Genomic DNA, 20111 nt, shown 5'->3' with positions numbered 1-20111 from the left:
GTCACATGATCACATTTTGGTGCTTGGCAACCAGCTTGCATTTACTACTAGTTGCAGCGTCCCATGGTCATGTGATTGCGTTTTGCGGTGTTATTTGCCATTTTCTGGCAAAAAAAGTCTACTGGGGAAGCTCAATTTGCTTAATGGCTGCCATAAAAATGGTTGTAAAATCAGGTCTGGTCATGTGGTGACTTGACTTACAAATGCAACGACTTATGATGGGTATTCCAGTCCCAATTGTGGTCGTAAGTCGAGGACTACCTGTAAATGAAAAATCAGAGCATGAGTGAGACTTTCAAAACTCATACTGCGTATGTATATTTTTTCTGATTCAAGCTCATGACTTAAGAACTTGTCTTAAGACAAGTAGCCTTTAGCTATGCTACTCCTTGGATAGAAGACTAATGGCTAAGAGGCAGAATGGTAAACCAGAAACAAAATCTTTCTCAAACCTTGTTTCTTACTTGAGCATACTTGGTCATCATAGGCTATTGTTTTAGCATCCCTACCACACATATACAAACAATATACTGTAAGGTAGATAATTCCCAGTGTTTGGGAGAAGTACACATTACACTTGATGAAGAGAGACCACTGAAACAAGGAGCTCCTTTCATACTTAACACTATCTCATAAGTTTCGATATTAGCATGATTGCTATGTATCGTGTGGAACAGCAACGCATGTCAGTTCAGACACGGAGCAGCCGTTAGTCTTTCTGATTTGATGGTTGTAGAGGTTTAATCAGTAATACATTTTTTTTTCTTCCTCTCTATTTAAGCATAGTATATGGATTAAATAGATTAAGGTGCAAAATACGTTTGACAAGGGGCAAAATTGTTGTTGGTGGGGAATTGTGTACTAATTCTGTCTTTTAAGGCAATTGCTTTGCTGGTTGGGAGGAGAAAATTCTATGTTAATGGCTAATATAGAAAGTTTAATAAGTTATACAACTGATTCCTGCCAGGTCAGAGCAAATTTGATAGACAGATTCATGCTATGAAATCCATATTGGACATCTTCACATAGGAAATGAATTGGTGCTCATTTCAATCTGATGCTCTCAAATATCTAAAGGTTAATACTGCAAATAGACTCTAATGAAAATACTTAAATCCCTCAATGAATTAACAGTGGGGTATAGATTCTGCCAAAGAAGAATCTTTAAATTAGTGGATTTCCTCTGGCTTCATTAGAATAATTTCCAATTTGGCTTATGCTGGTGAACCTACAGTATGTGCAATTGCCATGAAACTCCAGCACATTACAGGAGATTCTGAAGGTAGGGAAATATTCTAAAGTGCTTTCAATTACACACACCCCCCAAAAAAACACCCTGACCTTTCCTCCTTTAGGACCATCTACAAAGTCCTCTCCTTGCATCTGGACCTAATTAACCTTAGCAGCTAGAGTTGAGTTGCCTATCACTATGGACTTGACATTGGGATTTTTTTAAATCTACAGGTGCTTTTTCTGTTGTGAATTTGCTCATTTCTTATGCCTTCTACAATGTTGAAATTATAGATATACACTATCTGTGTTTGCTTCATGTATTATGATTGTCAACTGAATGTTCATTTGAAAGATCTGATTACATTTTAAGTGCATTTAGTCTTGCCGAAATCTGTAGAGACCCTCAAGGGGTTTTTTGTTTTCATAAGCCATAATGTTCTGATATTAAAGAAAATTCATCAAAACGTCTTCAACCTCTGCACTTAGAACATTTAACTAATCTTAAATAACATTTTTTAAAAAAAAAAATAAAATTATGTATGAGGGTAATTGTCCCTCATAGACGCATATAAGCAACCTGACTACTATTAGTTTCCTCATAGAATGATTTAGAAGTATGATTTTTTAAAAGAAGAACCTGCTATTTTACACTGCATGAGCCAAAGCCCAGGCAGTGATTGGTTCTGGACAACTTTGCTCTAAACAATAGCCTTATACTGTGTATATATCGGATGGAGGGAGAAAAGGCCAAAATAAAATCCACCACACACAATGGATCATAAGTCAGCGGGAACCGTATCCACTTAAGTTGCAATTGTTCTTGGCCTCGAGCCATTTCCCATTACGCCACTACATAAAAAGATTGCATGTATTCAGACTTTTAAATAAAGCATTCTTTCATTTCTCTCACCCTTCTATGTGAACTTTGAATGATATATTTAACACAGTCTTTTCTAAAAGCACCTCTGGGATTATTTTCTAAGAGAACATTTAGCAGACGTAAATTCATTTTGTCCCATTTAAAAGCAAATAATCACTTTCTTCCAGACGGCTTCTGTATAGAAGCAGACCTTCGGTTTTGCTCTTAACAGAATCCTGACTTCTGTAGATGCTCCTTTAAAAAAAAAAAAAAAAAGTGATTCAATGTTTTCTTCTCCCCTTCCAGCCCGTCCTCCATATGCAGGCCTCCTCCCCACAGAAAGTGGCTATTAAAAACGATGCTGCTCTAATAGTGAGCCACAGAGCAACCCTAGCCAGCATCCTAGCATGTTAGAGGAAGGATGCTCTCTCTTTACACCTACAGCTCTAGGGTTACTTGCAGAGATGATGGGTTTTCAGATTTGTTCATTGCTCTTTCAGCTATGCCTTTTCACTCTGCAGATACGGTGCATTGAAAGACCTCACTGTTCAGGAAATGTTCCTCACAGATGTTACATAGTTGAGGTAGATTTTTTTTCCCCCCTTTTCATCCAAACGAGAAGTCATCTGTGAGGACAAAGCAGTCCTCCATTCAGATTTTCCATACGATTACAAGAGGAAGTCAGTATTCTCCAATGCTTGGAAAGTAAATTGTCCTGCTTCTTTTTCAAATCCAGACTAACTATGGTTGAAGAGCTGACAGGTTGGTTGAGTGAACAGGTATTAGGTTCTACCTACCTTGTAGTCAATGTGTGTCCTTTTATGATTAAATTTGGAGCAAATAAGAGAAGGACGTATTCTTTCCGAGGTTCGATTTACTCAACGATGATAAACTATGGTAAAATGTAGTAGTTGGGTAGTTTCTGCTTCTGCTTGTTGTAGAAACAGAACCTTATTTTAGCATGTGGTGTGACTAAGGCAATCACCTTAAGCTGTGAGCTATTGTGGCCTTCTGGTTTAGGTGTTGGACTGGCGGTGGCAAGACCCAGATTCAGGTCCACCCTTAGCCACGGAGGTTCTTTGAGCAACTTTGGGCCATTTACACTCATTCACTCAGCTCAACTTACCTCACAGGGTGGTGAAATATGGGGGGCAGGTGGGTGTGGAAATGCAGGGAGGGCCACTATATGCGTTGCAGTGAGCTCCTGAACAAAAGACAAGATATAAATGTAACAAATAATGTTCTGTATGCTAGTACATGTTAAGCAAACATAACAATTGTGTTTTGCTAAACCAAGTCTAGGTTACAGTGTGTTTTGTGAATCCAGCCAGCGTCTGGATTGTGTTGATTTGGAGAGGATTGAATAAAACCACTCCAAAATAGCATGACCCTTTCTCCTCAAGGGACAGCTATGTGTGCTATAGTTTTCAGGATGCTTTCTTCTAGGTAAGTAAAATATGACATGGGTTGACATCAATCCACACACTTTATTTATTTATTTATTTGTATCCTTCCATAATCAAACTGCTCTCAGCAGTTCACATGATATATACTTGCAACTCTTTGTATGTATGTTTGCTTCTGCAGCTGTTACATTTGGCAGAAAGGCTCTAAAAGTTTTCCCATGATTAAAAAACTGACTTTATTTGGGGATCCGTCCATCCTGATTGCTGCTAGTATGATTCCTGAAGAAAAATGAATGCTGTAGGGCTCTTATCCTTTCCCCTCTCCCCTCACAAAAGTCCACTCTAAGAATGTTTACGATGGCCTCTCAGAGAAATTAACTGGTTGGGTTTAGAATGAATTTCCATTTGGTGTGCCTTCTGAATGGCAAAGGACAAGCCCAGGCCCTTGCAGAGAAGTTACAAGTATCCTCTAAATCTGCATATATTTACAGCATCGGAGGTTCAGTAGCCGCAGTATGTCTCTGTGCTGGCTCGTGCACTTTTAGTTGCTCCAAATATCAAGAAATGTAGAATGGAATACTTGCTGCTATGAGTAGATATGTAGGATATAAATTGAATACATAAACAAAAATAAATAATTATTCATCTTGGAAAAGGCTGAAAGGAAAGAAGCAGGGAAAAGAGAAGAATCACGGGGAGACACAGAGGGTAGCCTCTTATGAGATAATACTTTTGAGCCAACCACAGTTTTCAATTATTTTTTTATGTGTTCCTTCTTCTAGACCGTTCAGGTAGTAATACTTGAAAGATAACTGTCTCTTGGTAATAAGATGAAGATTGCACACCAAAGCAAAATATTGAGATATTTTTTAAAGCTGACTTAGGGTCCTCAGTTCTGTTTCCTTGTGTTATCATAGCAGGGCTGTGCAGAGCTTCAGATCTGCTTCCAGGAAATTGCCTTGGAGAATGAATGCAGCACCTCGGATGCTCATTTAAGAAGCTGTACCTTTTTCCAGGATTGCATGGCTGCTCAGTACTACTGTCAGTTTGTGGAGGAGCCACACAGTCTTGGAAACAGATGTCATCAGGAGTTGCCCAGAGCATCACAGAAGGCAGTTACAGTAATTGTCAGAACCAGTGCTTCAGCAGTAACATTCAAAATGAATAATGATATATAACCCTAACAGGTATAATGTATATACACAGCAAATCAGTACAGATTAACTTAGAAGTTAGGCAACCACATTATCTGAAGTAGTCCTGCTGTGTTTAGCTGAGCATAACATCTGCATATGAAATATAGGTAGTCCTTGACTTATGACGGCAATTGGAACCGGAATTTCCATTACTAAGCAACGTGGTCATAAAGCGCAACTGCACTGCTTACTGACGGCAATCCCTGCAGTCCTGATTGCCATTGTTAACTGAATCCCATGGTTGTTAGGCGAGGCAACTTCATTCTGGCTTCCCACAACTGCACGGGTTGGGAAGTATGCGCGGGGTGCACAAGAGTCACTGCGTGGGTTGGGGAGGGTGTGTGAGAGGTGTTGCGCGGGTTGGGTGGGTGCATGGGGTGTGGGTTGGGGAGGGTGCATGGGTGGCTGGTGTGGCACAAGCACAGAGGGGCTGGGGCGTGTGTGCAGGTGGGGAGACTTACCCCAGCAGCTTATGATCTTCCTTACCAGCTTCCCGTTTGACTTTCGGGGGAAGCCAGCATGGAAGGCTGCAAATGGCAATCTTGTGATCGCAGGGCACTTGGCAACCGGTTGTGAGTGCAAATGGGTTGCCAAGCACCCAGATCGCAATCCCATGGCTGTGGGGGTGATGGGACGGCTGGAACTCCGAGGACCGATCATAACCACCATTCATTCAGTGCCGTCATAACTTTGAATGGTCACTTTGAAATGGTTGTAAGTCGAGGACTACCTGTAAGTATATCGTCATCTTAGACTAATAAAAGTATCTGAATTAAATCAGATGAAGGAATATAGGAAGTTCCTTGACAGATTATGGTACAGAGAAACACTTGTCAGAGAAAGACCTTCATGGCCTTGTGAGAGAGAAAGGAACATCAGGAAGTATATCTGTAGAACATTAAAAACGATTTCTGGGAGAAAAGGCACTCCATGGCTTGATCACATAGGCAAAATATGGATGGATGGATGGATGGATGGATGGATGGATGGAAGGAAGGAAGGAAGGAAGGAAGGAAGGAAGGAAGGAAGGAAGATATAGGAACAAGAATAGGAATAGAATCAGAGCCTACAAAATCCTTGACCAAGCCTTTCCAAGTTGCTTTGTTCCAAGTCTGATGGAATAAAATCTATGTTGATGAAAGGGATTTGAGGAAGATCCTCTTCAGGTTCTTGGTTTGAAGCTTTGCTGAACATCTTTATTTTGCTTTATAATCCACTATGTACATCTTTTAAAATATAGGCTCAAAAACCTTATCCCCACCATCTTCCTTCTAAGATATTACTTGATTTCTTTCCAGTTACCATAATGTCCACGGATGGGGGCTTTGCAGGAGGCAACAGTGATGCACAGCAGTGTCTTCAATCTTTCTGGCCTCGGGTCATGGATGAGATTCGAAACCTAACAGTGGTAAGGAGATTTTTTTCATAGCATCCCACTGAGAAATTGTTTATAAACCTCTTACTAGTTATGTCTACAAGTGTTTAGTGATTTTTCATGTTGTGCTTTTAAAGGAGAAAAGGTTCAGACTTTTACAATTTTAATGACTGTAAAATTTCAAACCTCAACAATTTCCTCCATGGGCTGCTGGTTACTAGAGCAACTAGAGCGAGAAAATCACCCTTTTCTGATTTTACAACAAGAGAGAATTGTTCCTCGGCTACCTCTTGGTATATGAAATATATGCTCAAGATGCTAAGAAGGGCTAGTAGACATGTTTCAGTCTGGGGTATTTGTTCACCATAAAATCTTCCTGCCAGGAATATGGAATATGGCATCCTCATCTATCTCTCTTCATTTAGTTCTTCACTGAAGCAGTGGCAAAAAAAATACAGTATTACACCTGTGCCCAGAATTATTTTCAGAAATACTTTCCCCTTACCTTCAAGTCAGAAGAAGCTGTATAGTTGGATGTTCAGCAATGTGCTATTTTGGTGATTGGCAAGCATCCACTGTTATGTATAGTTTTCGGTGGTCACACATCCCTGTGAATGGTCTGCACTACTGACCATGGATTCATTTGGCCTTGAAAATTTGCTCACCATTGTCATCACCTCACTTAGGAACAACTTCATTTTTTTTCTAAATTTATTGGATAGGTATCTGCAAAAATAAATGTCCAAGATAACTTAGGAATATGAAAATATATGAATGCCTGCTAAAAGTTATACATTTTAGCAACCATGAGGGGTAACTAACAAGTTAGGATAATGGGCCCACTGAGAGGGGAATGAGGTGAAAAATGCCCTCTGCACCTGGGGAAGGCAGCACTGAAAATGCTACCTGGCTGCAGCCAGGCAAAAATGCCCCCCCACCACACTCTTCCTGAAGCTAGGCTCTCTCCCTCCCTCCCCACCCAAAGGATATAAACATTTTAAAGATCTGGCTCTTACAGTCTTGGAAACTAAGAGGGGAAGTGCTCAGTTCCCCCCAGTCTGCTGAGAAAGGCAGAATGATCAGCACAGTCACCCATAGGCATCCACCACCCATAGGCATCCATGCTGGTGCCCCAGCTAGCTAGTTGGCCACGCCCAGCAATTTGACTGGCATAACACCATCCCATCTGGCTAGCTTAGCCACACCCTTTTTCAGGAAGGTGTCCACGTTCATTGGCAGCCAAGTTAACACACCTTACCCCACCCACCCCCTTAGCCTAGAAAAAGGAAAGTCAATCCAGAGCAGTGTTTCTCAACCTCAGCAACTTTAAGATGTGTGGGCTTCAACTCCCGAAATTCCCGAGCCAGCCATGAAGTCCACACATCTTAAAGTTGCTGGGGTTGAGAAACACTGATCCAGAGGGGGTGTAGGTGAGTGGGAGAAGCACACATGGGGGTGGGGGGCGTCCTTTCTCTCCTTTATTTTTATTAGCATTGGAACTGTTGGCAATCCAAATATGTCAAGAAAATAGAATCCTGGAGTCAAATTAGCTTCACAAGAATATAAATTGAATTATTTGCTGATGACATTGTACTAGCAATTGCTCAACCTGGAGTCTTCTAAACCACATTGATGGACCATATATAATAATACGGTTTGGTGCCAGGCTTATGAACCAAAGAGAATATTCAGATGTTGATGTGGAATTTGACAGAGGATGAAAACCAGTTTGTGTATTGACTAAGCAGGCTTTAATATTACTGTTAAGGTCAAATATCTAGGGTTTTTTCTTTAAAAAAAGGAATAAATACCTATTTAAGAACAATTATTTACTTAAACTGGAAACATATAACATATATTTCTAGATAGAAGAAATTACATTTATCTTGGTCAGGCGGAATTGCAGCATTTAAGATGAATATTTTACCAAGACTAAATTTTCTATTTCAAATGATTCCAGTTTCTATTGAGAACAAGGTATTAAACCACTGGCACAGACCAGTAATGAATTATATATGGTGTAATAAAAGGCCAAGGATTAAATTCAAGACAGGATTCAAAAGAATGAGGCAGCCTAATGGCTCTGAATTTCAGATTATACTATCATGCCAGCTGTCTAACATGGATTTCAGAAAGGATTATATTTCCTTATGTTTGCATCATCTCTGTGGAAGGGGCAGGCCTTCCGGAGGGGTTGCGTATATTTGAGTTGATACAGAAAAATCAGTTTTCAAGATACTGTGTAATATTGAATGTTTAAACTTACTGAATGTTTGGGACAAATCCAGGAAAAGACTTAAGTCCAGATTTTTCCCCTCTTGTTATGTTACTGAATGTCTACTTTTTATGAAGTACCAAAAATTAGAGAGAGAGAACAATTTGTTCAGATTTTTTATTAACAGGAGAAAATTCTTTTGAGTCTTTTGCTACACAGCACTGTTCCACACTTAATTGGTTTCAATACTATCAAATAAACAGCACAGCAACAAAACAATTACGAAAATAAGGCAGAATATTGAGAATTGATTAAATCTGAAAATCTTATCACTTACAGTACTGAACATTTGTTCTGCACAATTTATAATTTATTAGTGAAATGTGACTCAGAACCCTAACAAGTCAAAGATTATATGATTAAAGGGATGCAAAATTTGAATATAGGTAGTCCTTACTTAACGACGGTAATTGGGACCAGAATTTCTGTTGCTAAGCAATGTGGTTGTAAAGTGTGACATCATATGATTGCGCTGCTTAGTGACAGCAGTTCCGGAAGTCCCAGGTTACTGTTGCTAAGCAAATCACGTGACAAGGACCTCACATGATCATGACTTCTGACTTCTTGCCAATTTCCCCCATTAACTTTGCTTGTGGGAAGCTGACAGGGAGGGTTGCAAATCACAACCACATGACTGTGGAGTGCTGTGACAGTTGGAAATGTGACCACATGACCCAGGGGCACTGCAATAGCTGGAACTTCGAGGACTGGTCATAAGTGTCACTCGTCTGGCGCCATCGTAAGTTAGAGCGGTCGCTGAACGAGTGATTGTTAACTGAATAGCATCTGTATAGTCACAGAGATGGAACAATGAGAATTTCAGTGCAAAAAGAATAGTTACCTCGAGCATTAAACTAAGAGTTGGTGTAAGATATTTTACTGATGGTACACTATTCCTGTCATGATTGCTAAAATGAGCAACTTCTTTTCTGTGAAGTGCTGGAAACGCAATAAATAAATTGGATCCTTCTTCCATTTGTGGTTGGCAATGTTGCAAAGCCCAACAATACTAGAAATTAATTCACTGTCGAATGGAACAAATTTTGAAAATTGTAATCCCATTTCATCCTGAGATACTTTTATTAAACTTCACTAAACCATACACTTCTTCAAAATATATTGAACTGGCACTGTATATATTAATAGCTGCAAGGATTTTATACACACTTTATTGGAAAAGATCTTTAATTCCCTCTGTGAAAGAATGGCTAACCAAATTGTGGGAGTGTGCTTTGATGTATAGAATAACTTCATATTTAAAAAATAATTCTGATGTATAATTCAGTTTTATTTGGAAACCATTTTTAACTATAGCATTAGACATAGAATTGTGCCACGTTGGACATATAATCTACATATTATTTAATGTATTCTCTTAATGTATTGTTTATTATTGGTTAGAAATGGGGTTTTACAGTACTTGAAGCTTTTAATGGTGTTTCAGAATATATTAGCCATATGATATTTAGATTAGTTGGTTACCCAAGATTTGCTGGTGATTCGCATGCATTTCATTACTTAAGGGACATAAAAGTTTTACAGTCCTGGGTCTTACAGTCTTGGAACCTGAGCGGGGAAGTGCTCAGTTCCCCCCAGCCTGCCGAGTGAGGCAGACTGACCAGTACAGACACACTACAGGCATCCCCACTGGCACCCCAGCTAGCCATCTGGTTACACCCCAGCATTTAACCGGATAACAGTGTCCCCAGCTGGCTAGTTTAGCCACACCCTGGCTTTTTCAAGAATATGCCAACATCCATTCACAGGCAGCCAGCTTAGCATACCTTACTCTACCCACGCCATTAGCCTAGAAAAGGGAAAGCCAACCCAGAGGGCTTGTGGGTGAATGGGAGAAGAGGAGTCAAGGAAGTGGGAAGTAGTGTCTGGGCAAGTGCAGCCGCTGCAGGCAAGCAAGCGGGCTGACAGTCAACTTCCAAGACTGCCAGCCACGGTAAACAGTCCATCTTGGCTTGATCCCTGCCTGGTGGTTGGCTTGGGAACTGAGCTTGGGTGCTTAGTCACAACATTGCTTAAGAGCAGAGCCTAGAGCTCAGCAGCAACCTTGATTTGCAACTATTTGTGAAAGGAGCAACCATGCTGAGGCAGCACATAATCCCCAACAAATGCAAGAACTTTTGGAGGGAGGCAAGGACTGTATGCCACTTTACAAACTTTAGGACTTTTAACTACAGGTAGTCCTCACTTAATGACCACAATAGAGACTGGAAAACTGGTGTTAAACAGGGAGGTCGTTAAGTGAGTCACCATGTGACTGGACCTGATTTTATGAACATTTTTATGCTGGTCATTAAGCAAATCCAGCTTCCCTAAGGATGTTTTTTGACAGAAACTGGCAAAAAAGGTTGCAAATCGGGATCATATAACTGCAGGATGCTGCAACTGGTCGTAAATGCGAGCCAGCTGCCGAGTGCCCAAATTGCAGTCACGTGACTGGGGGTGGTGCAATGTTTTCCAACAGTTGTAAGTGTGAGAACAGGTTGTAAAGGACTTTTTCCAAGGCTCTCATAACTTTGGACCATCATTAAACGAACAGCCGTTAAGCAAGGACTACCTGTACTGTAAGGACTGAGCCCCAAAGTCTTGTTTATGAGCTAAGCCAACTCATAGGGCTTAGGAGGGTGGTGTTAACCCTACCCAGCCAGGCAATAACCACTGTTGGGGGATGTGTGTAAAAAAGAAGGTACTGTGTAAAGTTTTCATTTAAGATGTAATGGGTTCAGTTTCCAAAATAAAACCCCAGCCCCTCACACCCATTAAGAAATAAGACTTCTGGTAGTGTTCCAAGTTATAAGAAAGCCTAGCTGGCTTCTCATAGGAGGTCACTTTACTATGTTATGCCATTGCTGAAATGCCTAAGCCTGGACATTTCTAGATGCTACTCTCTAAATGAAGTCACACTGATTTCCTTTTGTCTCTGTTCTTGCTCAAAGAGCAGTTGGCAATCCTTGGTCTCCTTACGGGTTGTTAAGGCCTGAGAATTCTAGCTAGGGCAGACAAGCTTTTTGTGGTGCTCAGTTTCAGCCGATATAAGGGACCAGACTGAGCTAATTCCTTTCCACGATGTTCCTCTTGGAAAGCAAAAAGGATCCCTGGCCAGTGGATGAGGCCAAAGATGCGCATCCCTTAAGCTCCCCAGTTGGCTCTACTTAGACTAGTGGTCTTATTTCCACTGAAGGAGACATCACTCATACGAAGCGCGGGAAGGGATACGTACTGTAGAGATCGTGGAGGTGTTGTGACAGTTGCTGAGGATTAGACAAAACCTTAAAGCAGTGGTGATGTTGCCATTCCCAGAAAGCCTCAGCCAGCATAGCTGGTTGGGAAATTTGGAAAGTTGCTGCCCCAGTGCATATTGAGGGTCCCGGATTGGAGCAGACCGTCCTGGAGAATATATGTAGAGTATCTGGTAGCCGGAACAGCTGAGTGGGATTCCTGTGTCCAGAGGCAGCATGGCTTTGAATATTAGGTGTCAAAGGATAATGATGGGGGGAAACAGCTGTCTGCGGAGCCTTCCTAAAGACTTCTCTTAAAAACTGGATTGGGAATGAGATAGGCCCTTGGAGATCCCTTAGCAGGGATCTTTTATATTCCAAGATGGATTTTGGTTGGGTCATTGTCCTCTGTGCTGCTGACGGATTTGTGTAGGATGGGAGCTTTTGTAGAATTCTGTGGTTTCCTTCCCACAGCTTGAACATTGAACTCTTCAGAGAAAAAAAGAAGGGAAAAACCAGGATAGTGTCTAATTGCAAGGAAGAGAACTAAATAGTATCTATTAAATCCTCCTCCTTGAAGCACTGCTGATTTTGTCAAGCTTTATTTAAAATGCTTGCATGAGGCTAAAAATAAGCAGCTGGAACTTTTCTGTGTGGGGACTCTTAACAAGACCTTCTTAGAGAATTGCATCTCCACATGTTTCAGGTCTTGATCCTTAACTGTAGTCTGATTTAATTGAACATCCTTCCCCAACCCTCCAGGAAAAAGCTGCTAGCTTAGAAAAGGTAGCACATTAAACCCCAGAGCCCAGCACAGAACCAGCAGGCAAAAAAAAAAAAAGCTTTGCATTTTCATGTGACACTTGGAGCCACCTTTTTGGAGGCCAGCAGAGAGCATAAAAACTACAATTAATTACTCTGATCCCCTGGTACCCAGAGGCCTGCCATGTAGAAGCTTTGAGATTTCAGCTGTGCGTGGTCAAGAGTTTTACCCCACAGGCTTCCAGGAAAGGGCAGTTGTTGTTGTTTTAAAATTTTGGGCATTCTGATGATGTGAAGCAACGCGCTGCACCGTGATTAAATCCAACCTTGAATATTGAGCCATAATTTTTCTGCCTAGGGCTATGTAAAAAAGATATTTACCACAAAAAGGAAAAACCCTTATCTGCAACTTTCTTGCCTGTAATTAGTGCTAAATTATGTCTTGAATTTAGACTGTGTGTGTGCATGTATATTTATAATTCTGTCTTCTGTTGTAGCTGTGCCAAGTGATCTGCAGGAGTAGAGAAGTCCAGGTTTTGTTGCATTTGAAGTGACCTTGGTGTTCATTGTTGAGCTGTGTGTAATCCATACAAGAGATGCACACTTTAGTTGAGTACCTGATCTGAGTGTGAGGCAGGCACTCTTGGCAACTGCCCTCATGATGATGCTGCATTGAGAAGGGAACACCTTTTCTTCTCGTATTTCCTAGAGCAGCCATTTTCCACGTTGTCTTGTTCTAATGTTCTCATGCAGGCTGACATGTCTTGCCTAGAAACCCCGCCATGACAGAAGTTTCCTTTATGGTGCTGAGACCTTGTGGCAGGCTTTCCTGCTTTCTCTGGCCTTGCAGTCACCTCATAGGAATGGACGGAGCATCCTGAAGGTCATGGACACCTGTCTTTGGGGGGAATCTTGTAATTGTTCCTTCAATCCAACATTTTCAGCTCAGGCATTCACCAGATGTGTGGAGTTCCACTCCCAGAAATCTCTGCCGCCAGAGCTGTTGCTGAGAAGTTGGTCCATATATCTGGGAAGTACTCTTTGGGAGAGGCTGTTCTTAATAGGAGAATCCCAGCCACTGTTCTAAACATCCCAGCAACAGAGAACCATCAGATTTGTTTTGATTGCTTGGAAGAAATATTGCTGCTACACTGGATTGGCAGCAGCCAGAATCCTTACAACAGGAGATTGGCGGAGTTGCTGCCACAACATGGTTTTACTTCTAGCCCTTTGCTTTTGGTTTTTGCTGGTGGAGCAAACAACTGCCTTCCCCACCCATCTCTGAGGTTGGAGCTGGAAGCAGAGTGCTCAGCTCAGGTGGTTCTGCCCACTTCTTCCTGCAGACTGTAGTGTTTGTGGCAGTTCTTCCCAAGCGACTTGGAAGCTTTGGGAAGTACGAACTCTTGGGGAGATGGTCTTTCTGTGAGATGGGCAGCCATACAACTATGATTGATTGATTGATTGATTGATTGATAGATAGAATGAAGAAAAGCAAACATCTCCAGCCGATACTATGGCAGCTGCAATATAGCCCTTTTAATTTCCAGGGTCAGATCAAAGTTCTAGATAGATGTTTAAAGCCTACCTCATAGCTTGGGCTTTCTGTGTCTCTTGAAAATGCCCAGCACCCTAGTATGACCTTCCCTACCTGTTAAGATTTACCAAAGCAGCCCTGGTTAAATATACAGGTGGTATGAACCAAGCCCTTCCTTCTGACACTCAACTTGTATACTTTCACCATTAGGCGCATAAGGCCAAGAATGGCTACAAATACAAGGTGGGGAGACTGGTTGTTGCTGGTTTTTAATCCCCTCCTGGACTACACAAAACAGGCCTGATATTTTTTGCATGCAGAAAGAACAGGAAGTGCTGGAATTGAGCTTAGCTCAAACTGGCAACTGTCCCTCTGACCCTATCCTCACTCTTAAGGGTTATTCTGGGAGTGGTTTAAAGGGGGAAGTGAGCTATATTGTATTTTGACTCTGTTCTGCTTATGCTGCTTTAGCTGAGGTTTTCCCATTTTGAGCTGTCACAACCAGAAGGAATGGGCTAACCATATGCCATTTACCTTGGCAATTATGAGCAAAAAAAAAAGTTGTTTTTTCTGTGTGCCCCATATTTACCCAGAGAACCTTCCCCTTTTGGAAGGTTCTTTTCCAGCTTCTAGGGGAAAATGGGCAGAATGTTATTTGTTCAAGCATGATTGACCCTGTGGTATCAGACCTTGAGTTATGCTACATATTTTAATGCGAGAGAGAGTGAGAGAGAGAGATTTTAGTTGCACAGATCTGTCTGTGAGACATCCAGGTTCCTGAGCTGGTACAGGGGCTTGAAGGTTATGCAGTTTACCTAATTTGGGAAAAGAATGACAAGGAATTGTCAAGAGAAGTTTGTTTAGCTGGATGGTTGCCAACGTGCATTTTAGTGGATTTCAGTGTAATACAGACTTTGACTTGAACATCCATGGAAACCATTACCAATATATCTAGTTGTATATTTACCCAAGCATCTCCGGAGAGTTTGGTTGTGTTGCAGCAAATCATGCTGCCCTTTGCAGACCTGAGGTCCACTTGCGTAATTGTAACAACGGATCACTAATGCAAAAGAGGAGTAGCAGCAGCATATGGGAATTTATCACATCTGGGGGAAGTGTGTGCCATGTCTTGTACCATATAGTTGGACAGTTGTCTCATCCTTTACTGATTGTGGGTTTTGGGGGTCTCTTGCCTTGCTCTCTGCAGAAAGACTTCAGAGTCCAGGAACTCCCGTTGGCACGCATTAAGAAGATCATGAAACTAGATGAAGATGTGAAGGTAAAATGTCTGGCAAAGTAGTTTTTTTTTTTTAAATATATGAAGCCCATAAATTTGTTCTGAGCATATTTGATTTATTATTGAGTGTGTTTCCTGGAGGCTCTCTTTTTATTCTCAAATTAGAAACTAAGGACAGCCTGGCTTGGAGTTGAATGAAAACTTAAAATGCAGCATGAGCTGCTGTGCTGACACTGGCATGAAAGACATTGTGGCAGAGGAGGGTGGGCAATGACAGTGGTGGGGGGAATAGGCAGGGTGTCAAGTGAGAGTTATATTTTGATTTGAAGAGATGTACTGTGAATTTTAGAGCTATTTGTCCCTTTCTCACTTTTTCAGTTTGGTTTTCCACTTTTTTTCTGGGAACGAATGGATTTTCTCTCCTTTTTATTCTCTCTTTCTCTCTCTTTCTCCCCATATATGTTAGGTGTCGGGGGATAGCCTTATTTTTACAACATAGCTGAAAAGCAATGTGGTATGCTAGTGAGGATATTAAAACTAAAACTATGGAGACCCTGTTTAAATCATAAAGTACCTTGTGCATATGAGGAATTACTGGATCGAGCAGAAGTGCCCTGGTCATTGCCCCCTTGCCAGTATTGGTCACCAACCCCTGAGAAGTCTACAGCTGGGCACTCTTTTGTTGGTGCTGTTCCCAGCAACTGACATTCCATGGTAAACAGGTTTCTGATTGTAGAATAGCCTTCGATAGATCTTCATTTCTGCATATAAGAAGCCGCCTTTTAAGCCTTTTAGTGTCCATCACATCTTGTAAAACGCATGCTTTTCTTGATCGTAACGTTTTAACCCGCAACACCGAAGTTGTTTCCTTCCCTCTCTCTCTCTCTCTCTCCCCCCCCCTCTCCACTGCTTTCTTAGTATCAGGATTAGGTTCCTTCAGGCTGACTGTAGCTCTCACAAGATGGGAATGGGGTCACTGAAACTGACACCCTCGCAGAGTGCCTAAGCCATACGATGTGAAAATCCTCACTGGTGTGGAGCAGGGCACTTTTCAAGTTGTTCCAGTAAAAACAGGTTCACCTGACAGACGCACATGATAATGATATTTTTTTTGTCTTGGTTTCTGTGCCCCATTTACTTTCTTTGCAAATAACCAGTGGTTCATGGAAACAATTACCCCTCTTTTACGTGGACATTGAATCTGGACCGTTGCTCAAACTGGCAGTAGGAGCTGTGGCTTCTCTTCCTCAACTTCAGTCTAATGCTGGAATATTGAGTGATGTTTGCCCTGCTCTTTTTGAAAATTGGCCAGCTTTTGAATGTAGACTTGGCTCTCCAGGGAGTGAGTGGTGTGTGAAATACTGTCCTATTTCTAAGGAATTACGGGTTGAGTTGGGGTTGATTTCAAAGGGTGTGCATGTCAAATGTTACCCAGCAGTGCAAAGCTAGAATTCTGCAAAGAGATTTGTGAAAACAGGGTTCTTAAAATACCAGGTGAGGTCATTTTCACTTACATCTCAAAACTTAGGGGATCAACGTTTAGTCCAATATTTCTTAAAAAAAAAAATTTGTTTAAAAGGGAATACATAGAAACCCTTGGATGCCTGGTACAACCTTTGAAGAAACATTACTCTCACACTAGAGAAAATGCTTCTTCTGAAGAGCATCTAAAAACAAAGTTCGTTGTGCTCTATGCTTCAGAATGATGGTATTATTCATAAGCACATTTGACTGATTAAAATTCAGGACTAAGATGCTTTTATATGACAGCGCTGTTTGGACTGTTCTTGGGACTGTAGTCTGAGAACAACAGGAAGTGCGCTGAGGCCAGCAGTGTGATCAGAATTAAAAGAGACATTTCCTGTGTGAGTGAGGAAGCTGGCTCCTCTGGGCCAAAGGTCTGGAACATGCCACGCCTGTTCTTAAACGGCAAGACATGCACACTTGTCTGCTCTGCCATTTTCCTGGGCTGGAAGTGAGTCCCCAGAGATGAAGCCCTTTCGTATGTGCATCCTTTGAGGTTGAAAATCTGGGAATTCTTCACATTTTAGCCCTAACATATTTGGAAGGCAACCTTTTGCAGGGCTGGTGAAACCTGAGGGAATCTCAGGTACAAATTTCTGTTTGTCCAAAACACTCAGCAAGTAGTCTTGAAACAGCCTCTTATTCTGCCTAGTCCATCTTTTGGGGTTGCTGTGAGGACAAAAGGGATAACTTCCATATGGGCCACTCTGATCTCCTTGGAAGATAAAGTAGCCTAGATACTTCGTTTTCCAAGATAAGCAAGTTGTTTAGTAGCTCTGACTCATCCCAGATAAGGCTTTTTTGGGGGTGGGTGGGGAGACAGGCTTCTGTAATTGTCTTGTTTTAACACAGTTAGGTAAAATGCACCCTCGTTTTTGTAGATGATCAGTGCAGAAGCCCCTGTCCTGTTCGCCAAGGCTGCTCAGATATTCATCACGGAGTTGACATTACGAGCCTGGATACACACAGAAGACAACAAACGCAGGACCTTGCAGGTAAAGGACGGCTTACCATCCTGAAAGTGTGGTGTCTCTTTTACCCTTTGTCTGTTCCTGCTTTGGGGGTGGGAAGGGGAAGAGTGGATTGGACCAAGCCCTTCACTAGTCAGCCTTGGCACGCCAATGCCTGGTGATAGCATCTCCCCCCAAAGCCAGTTGACAGAAGCATCCGACGGGAGCTTAAGTCTTCCCCCAGTCTCTATTTCTCGGTCTTGCTTCCATCCTTTGCAGACACACACCCAGAATCCCAGGGGCGGAAGGGGTGGGAGACGGGAGTAGTGACCAGCTGTGTCCTTTTTGAGAGTTGGCCTCAGCATTCATTTAGAGCAGCGTTTCTCAGCCTTGGCAACTTGAAGACGTGTGGACTTCAGCTCCCAGAATTCCCCAGCCAGCCATTGGTTGAGAAATGCAGATTTAGAGGCATGTTTTGGGAACATCCACCGAATTGCTCTAGAACAGGAGTAGGTGATCGTTTTGCACCCAGGAGGGGTAATCTGTTCTTTCCTCTTTTTTTTTTAGTGCATCCAAAAAGTTGCAAGAGATGTAGCAGTGATGCTTCTGAAGAGGGGCGTAGATTTTTTTTTTTTTTTTTTTGCTTGCTTGCTTGCTTGCTTGCTTGTTTTTTATCAAGGGTTTCCTGTGGATAATTAGCAAATAGGTATATTAGGGCTAACAAAAGTTCAATGTACTGAAAAACGGCACTGCCAAATCCTGGCTATGTGCTCTGGATGCTCCAGAGGCACGGGGGTGGGGGTTGGGGGTTGGGGGGAGGAGCCACAGAGCCACATGCTGCCACACAGTGGGCCCCGGATGGACTGCTATTGCTATTACTGCTCTAGAAACGTCTTTAAAATCACAATTAGATGATTACTAGTTACTACCAGACTGGCATGATATTTAGGGAGGCCATGATATTTAGGGAGGCCCCCCAGCACAGTGACCTCATCAACATGAGTTTGCCATTTTTTTAGAAGTATGAAATTCACTCCTGGGGTTGCAGAAGCTGAACTGGGGTTGGAGAGTGGGACATCACCTTTTGAGTTGCATTGTCTTGTACCACCTAAACTAACTTCCCCCTTAGCTGAAATTTAGACCAAAATATCTCTGCGTCCTAATCTACCAGAAGCCTCCTGATCATGATTAGCACAGCGCTCTGCGGGATGAACTAACACTTTGGCCAACTGTTTATAAAGTTGTGATTGCTAGAAAACTCATCCTGCCTCCTTCTGATTTTTATACGCTTTGTTTTGTGTCACTACCTGTTTCACTTTCACAGCTTCCTGAATGTACCTTTTCCCACTTTTTCTCAGCACCACCTCTGGTTCCCAAATGCATTCACCATTTAGCCTGTGCTTCCTTTGCCTCAGCTAACCGGTAGCTGAGCATTGAAGCCGCCCAGTTACTGTTTACTTCTCTGCCCCAAAAACCTCTATCACTTTGCATGTCAGCAAACAGTTAACAGGAGGAGAGGAAAAATTGTCACCATTCTAGCAGTTCTTGTGGACTATTTTAGCCCAGCAGATTTTGCAAGCTGACAATCCTCCCGTTTAACCAGCATGCTCAAATTGCTTCCCCTTGAGCTGGATTGTGAAGCAGCATTGCAGGATGGTCAGTGTGTGGCAGAGAGTCCCATACAGTGTTTTTCAACCTTGGTGACTTTAAGATGTGTGATCTTCAACTCCCAGAATTTTGGGAGTTGAAGTCCACACATCTTAAAAGTTGCCAAGGTTGAAAAACACTGGTCTAATACATGCCACAAGCATAGAATGATCTCACTTCCCCCTATCTCTGAAGTGGGGAGGAAAAAAAATCCCTTTGTTGCCGATAATGTTGTGTACTGTCCAGGTGCATCTGCAGGACACACTTCAAAATCCTTTGTGGTAGTGGTCCTTGTGCCAATCTTTTGCATTTCCCAAGTGATCTTTGCAACATCAAGAGTTGGTACCTTGGAATAAAGCAAGGGTGGGCTTTAGTGCAGTCTTAGCCCCCTTTTGTGGCACAATAACCCTGATTGCTGAAGATTGACAGCACAATTTATCACATTTGAAATGAGAACTGCGTGGAAATTATATTACAGATTTGAAGATGGATTAATCACAGTTAAGAACAAAGGATCCCAGTGCATGAAGTAGTCCATGCCATTTTGCAGTCCTCCAAAATGTTAGCTGGCCACCCTAAGATTGCCCACTCCTGGTATAAAGGGAAAAATGAAAGCTGAGATTCTTGGGCTCCATACGTCATACAAGTGCTTCAGGGAAAACAAATATTCAGAACTGTAATTAAAAGTAGATGGGAAATAACGTTAATGGCATTTTTTCCTTAGTGGGTAGTTTACAGCATTCATTCATTTTGGAATTTTAGTGGTGTTATTGCTAAGCCCTTAGAAAGTTTTAACTGCTTAATAAATGTCATATATAGATCATGAAAGATAACACAGTCTGTGCTGTAGACTCACAATCTAACAGCCACAGCACAGAGG

At 41.9% G+C, this 20111-nt stretch overlaps 1 protein-coding gene across 2 annotated transcripts in view; it reads left to right on the top strand.

The window, feature by feature from the left end:
- Positions 1-20111, top strand: part of NFYC (nuclear transcription factor Y subunit gamma) — a 53183-nt gene that overhangs the window by 17335 nt on the left and 15737 nt on the right. For both annotated transcript variants that reach the window (XM_063311643.1, XM_063311644.1), the window contains exons 2-4: positions 5993-6102; positions 15081-15152; positions 17516-17629. In XM_063311643.1, the coding sequence (XP_063167713.1) occupies positions 6001-6102; positions 15081-15152; positions 17516-17629 (288 nt within the window). In that variant the 5' untranslated portion in view covers positions 5993-6000. The remainder of the gene's footprint in view (positions 1-5992; positions 6103-15080; positions 15153-17515; positions 17630-20111) is intronic.

Source organism: Candoia aspera, chromosome 10 (genome assembly GCF_035149785.1).
Source record: "Candoia aspera isolate rCanAsp1 chromosome 10, rCanAsp1.hap2, whole genome shotgun sequence".
Lineage (NCBI taxonomy): Eukaryota > Metazoa > Chordata > Lepidosauria > Squamata > Boidae > Candoia > Candoia aspera.
The sequence above is the reverse complement of the archived record's forward strand: the minus strand, read 5'-3'. Positions and strand labels throughout refer to the sequence as shown.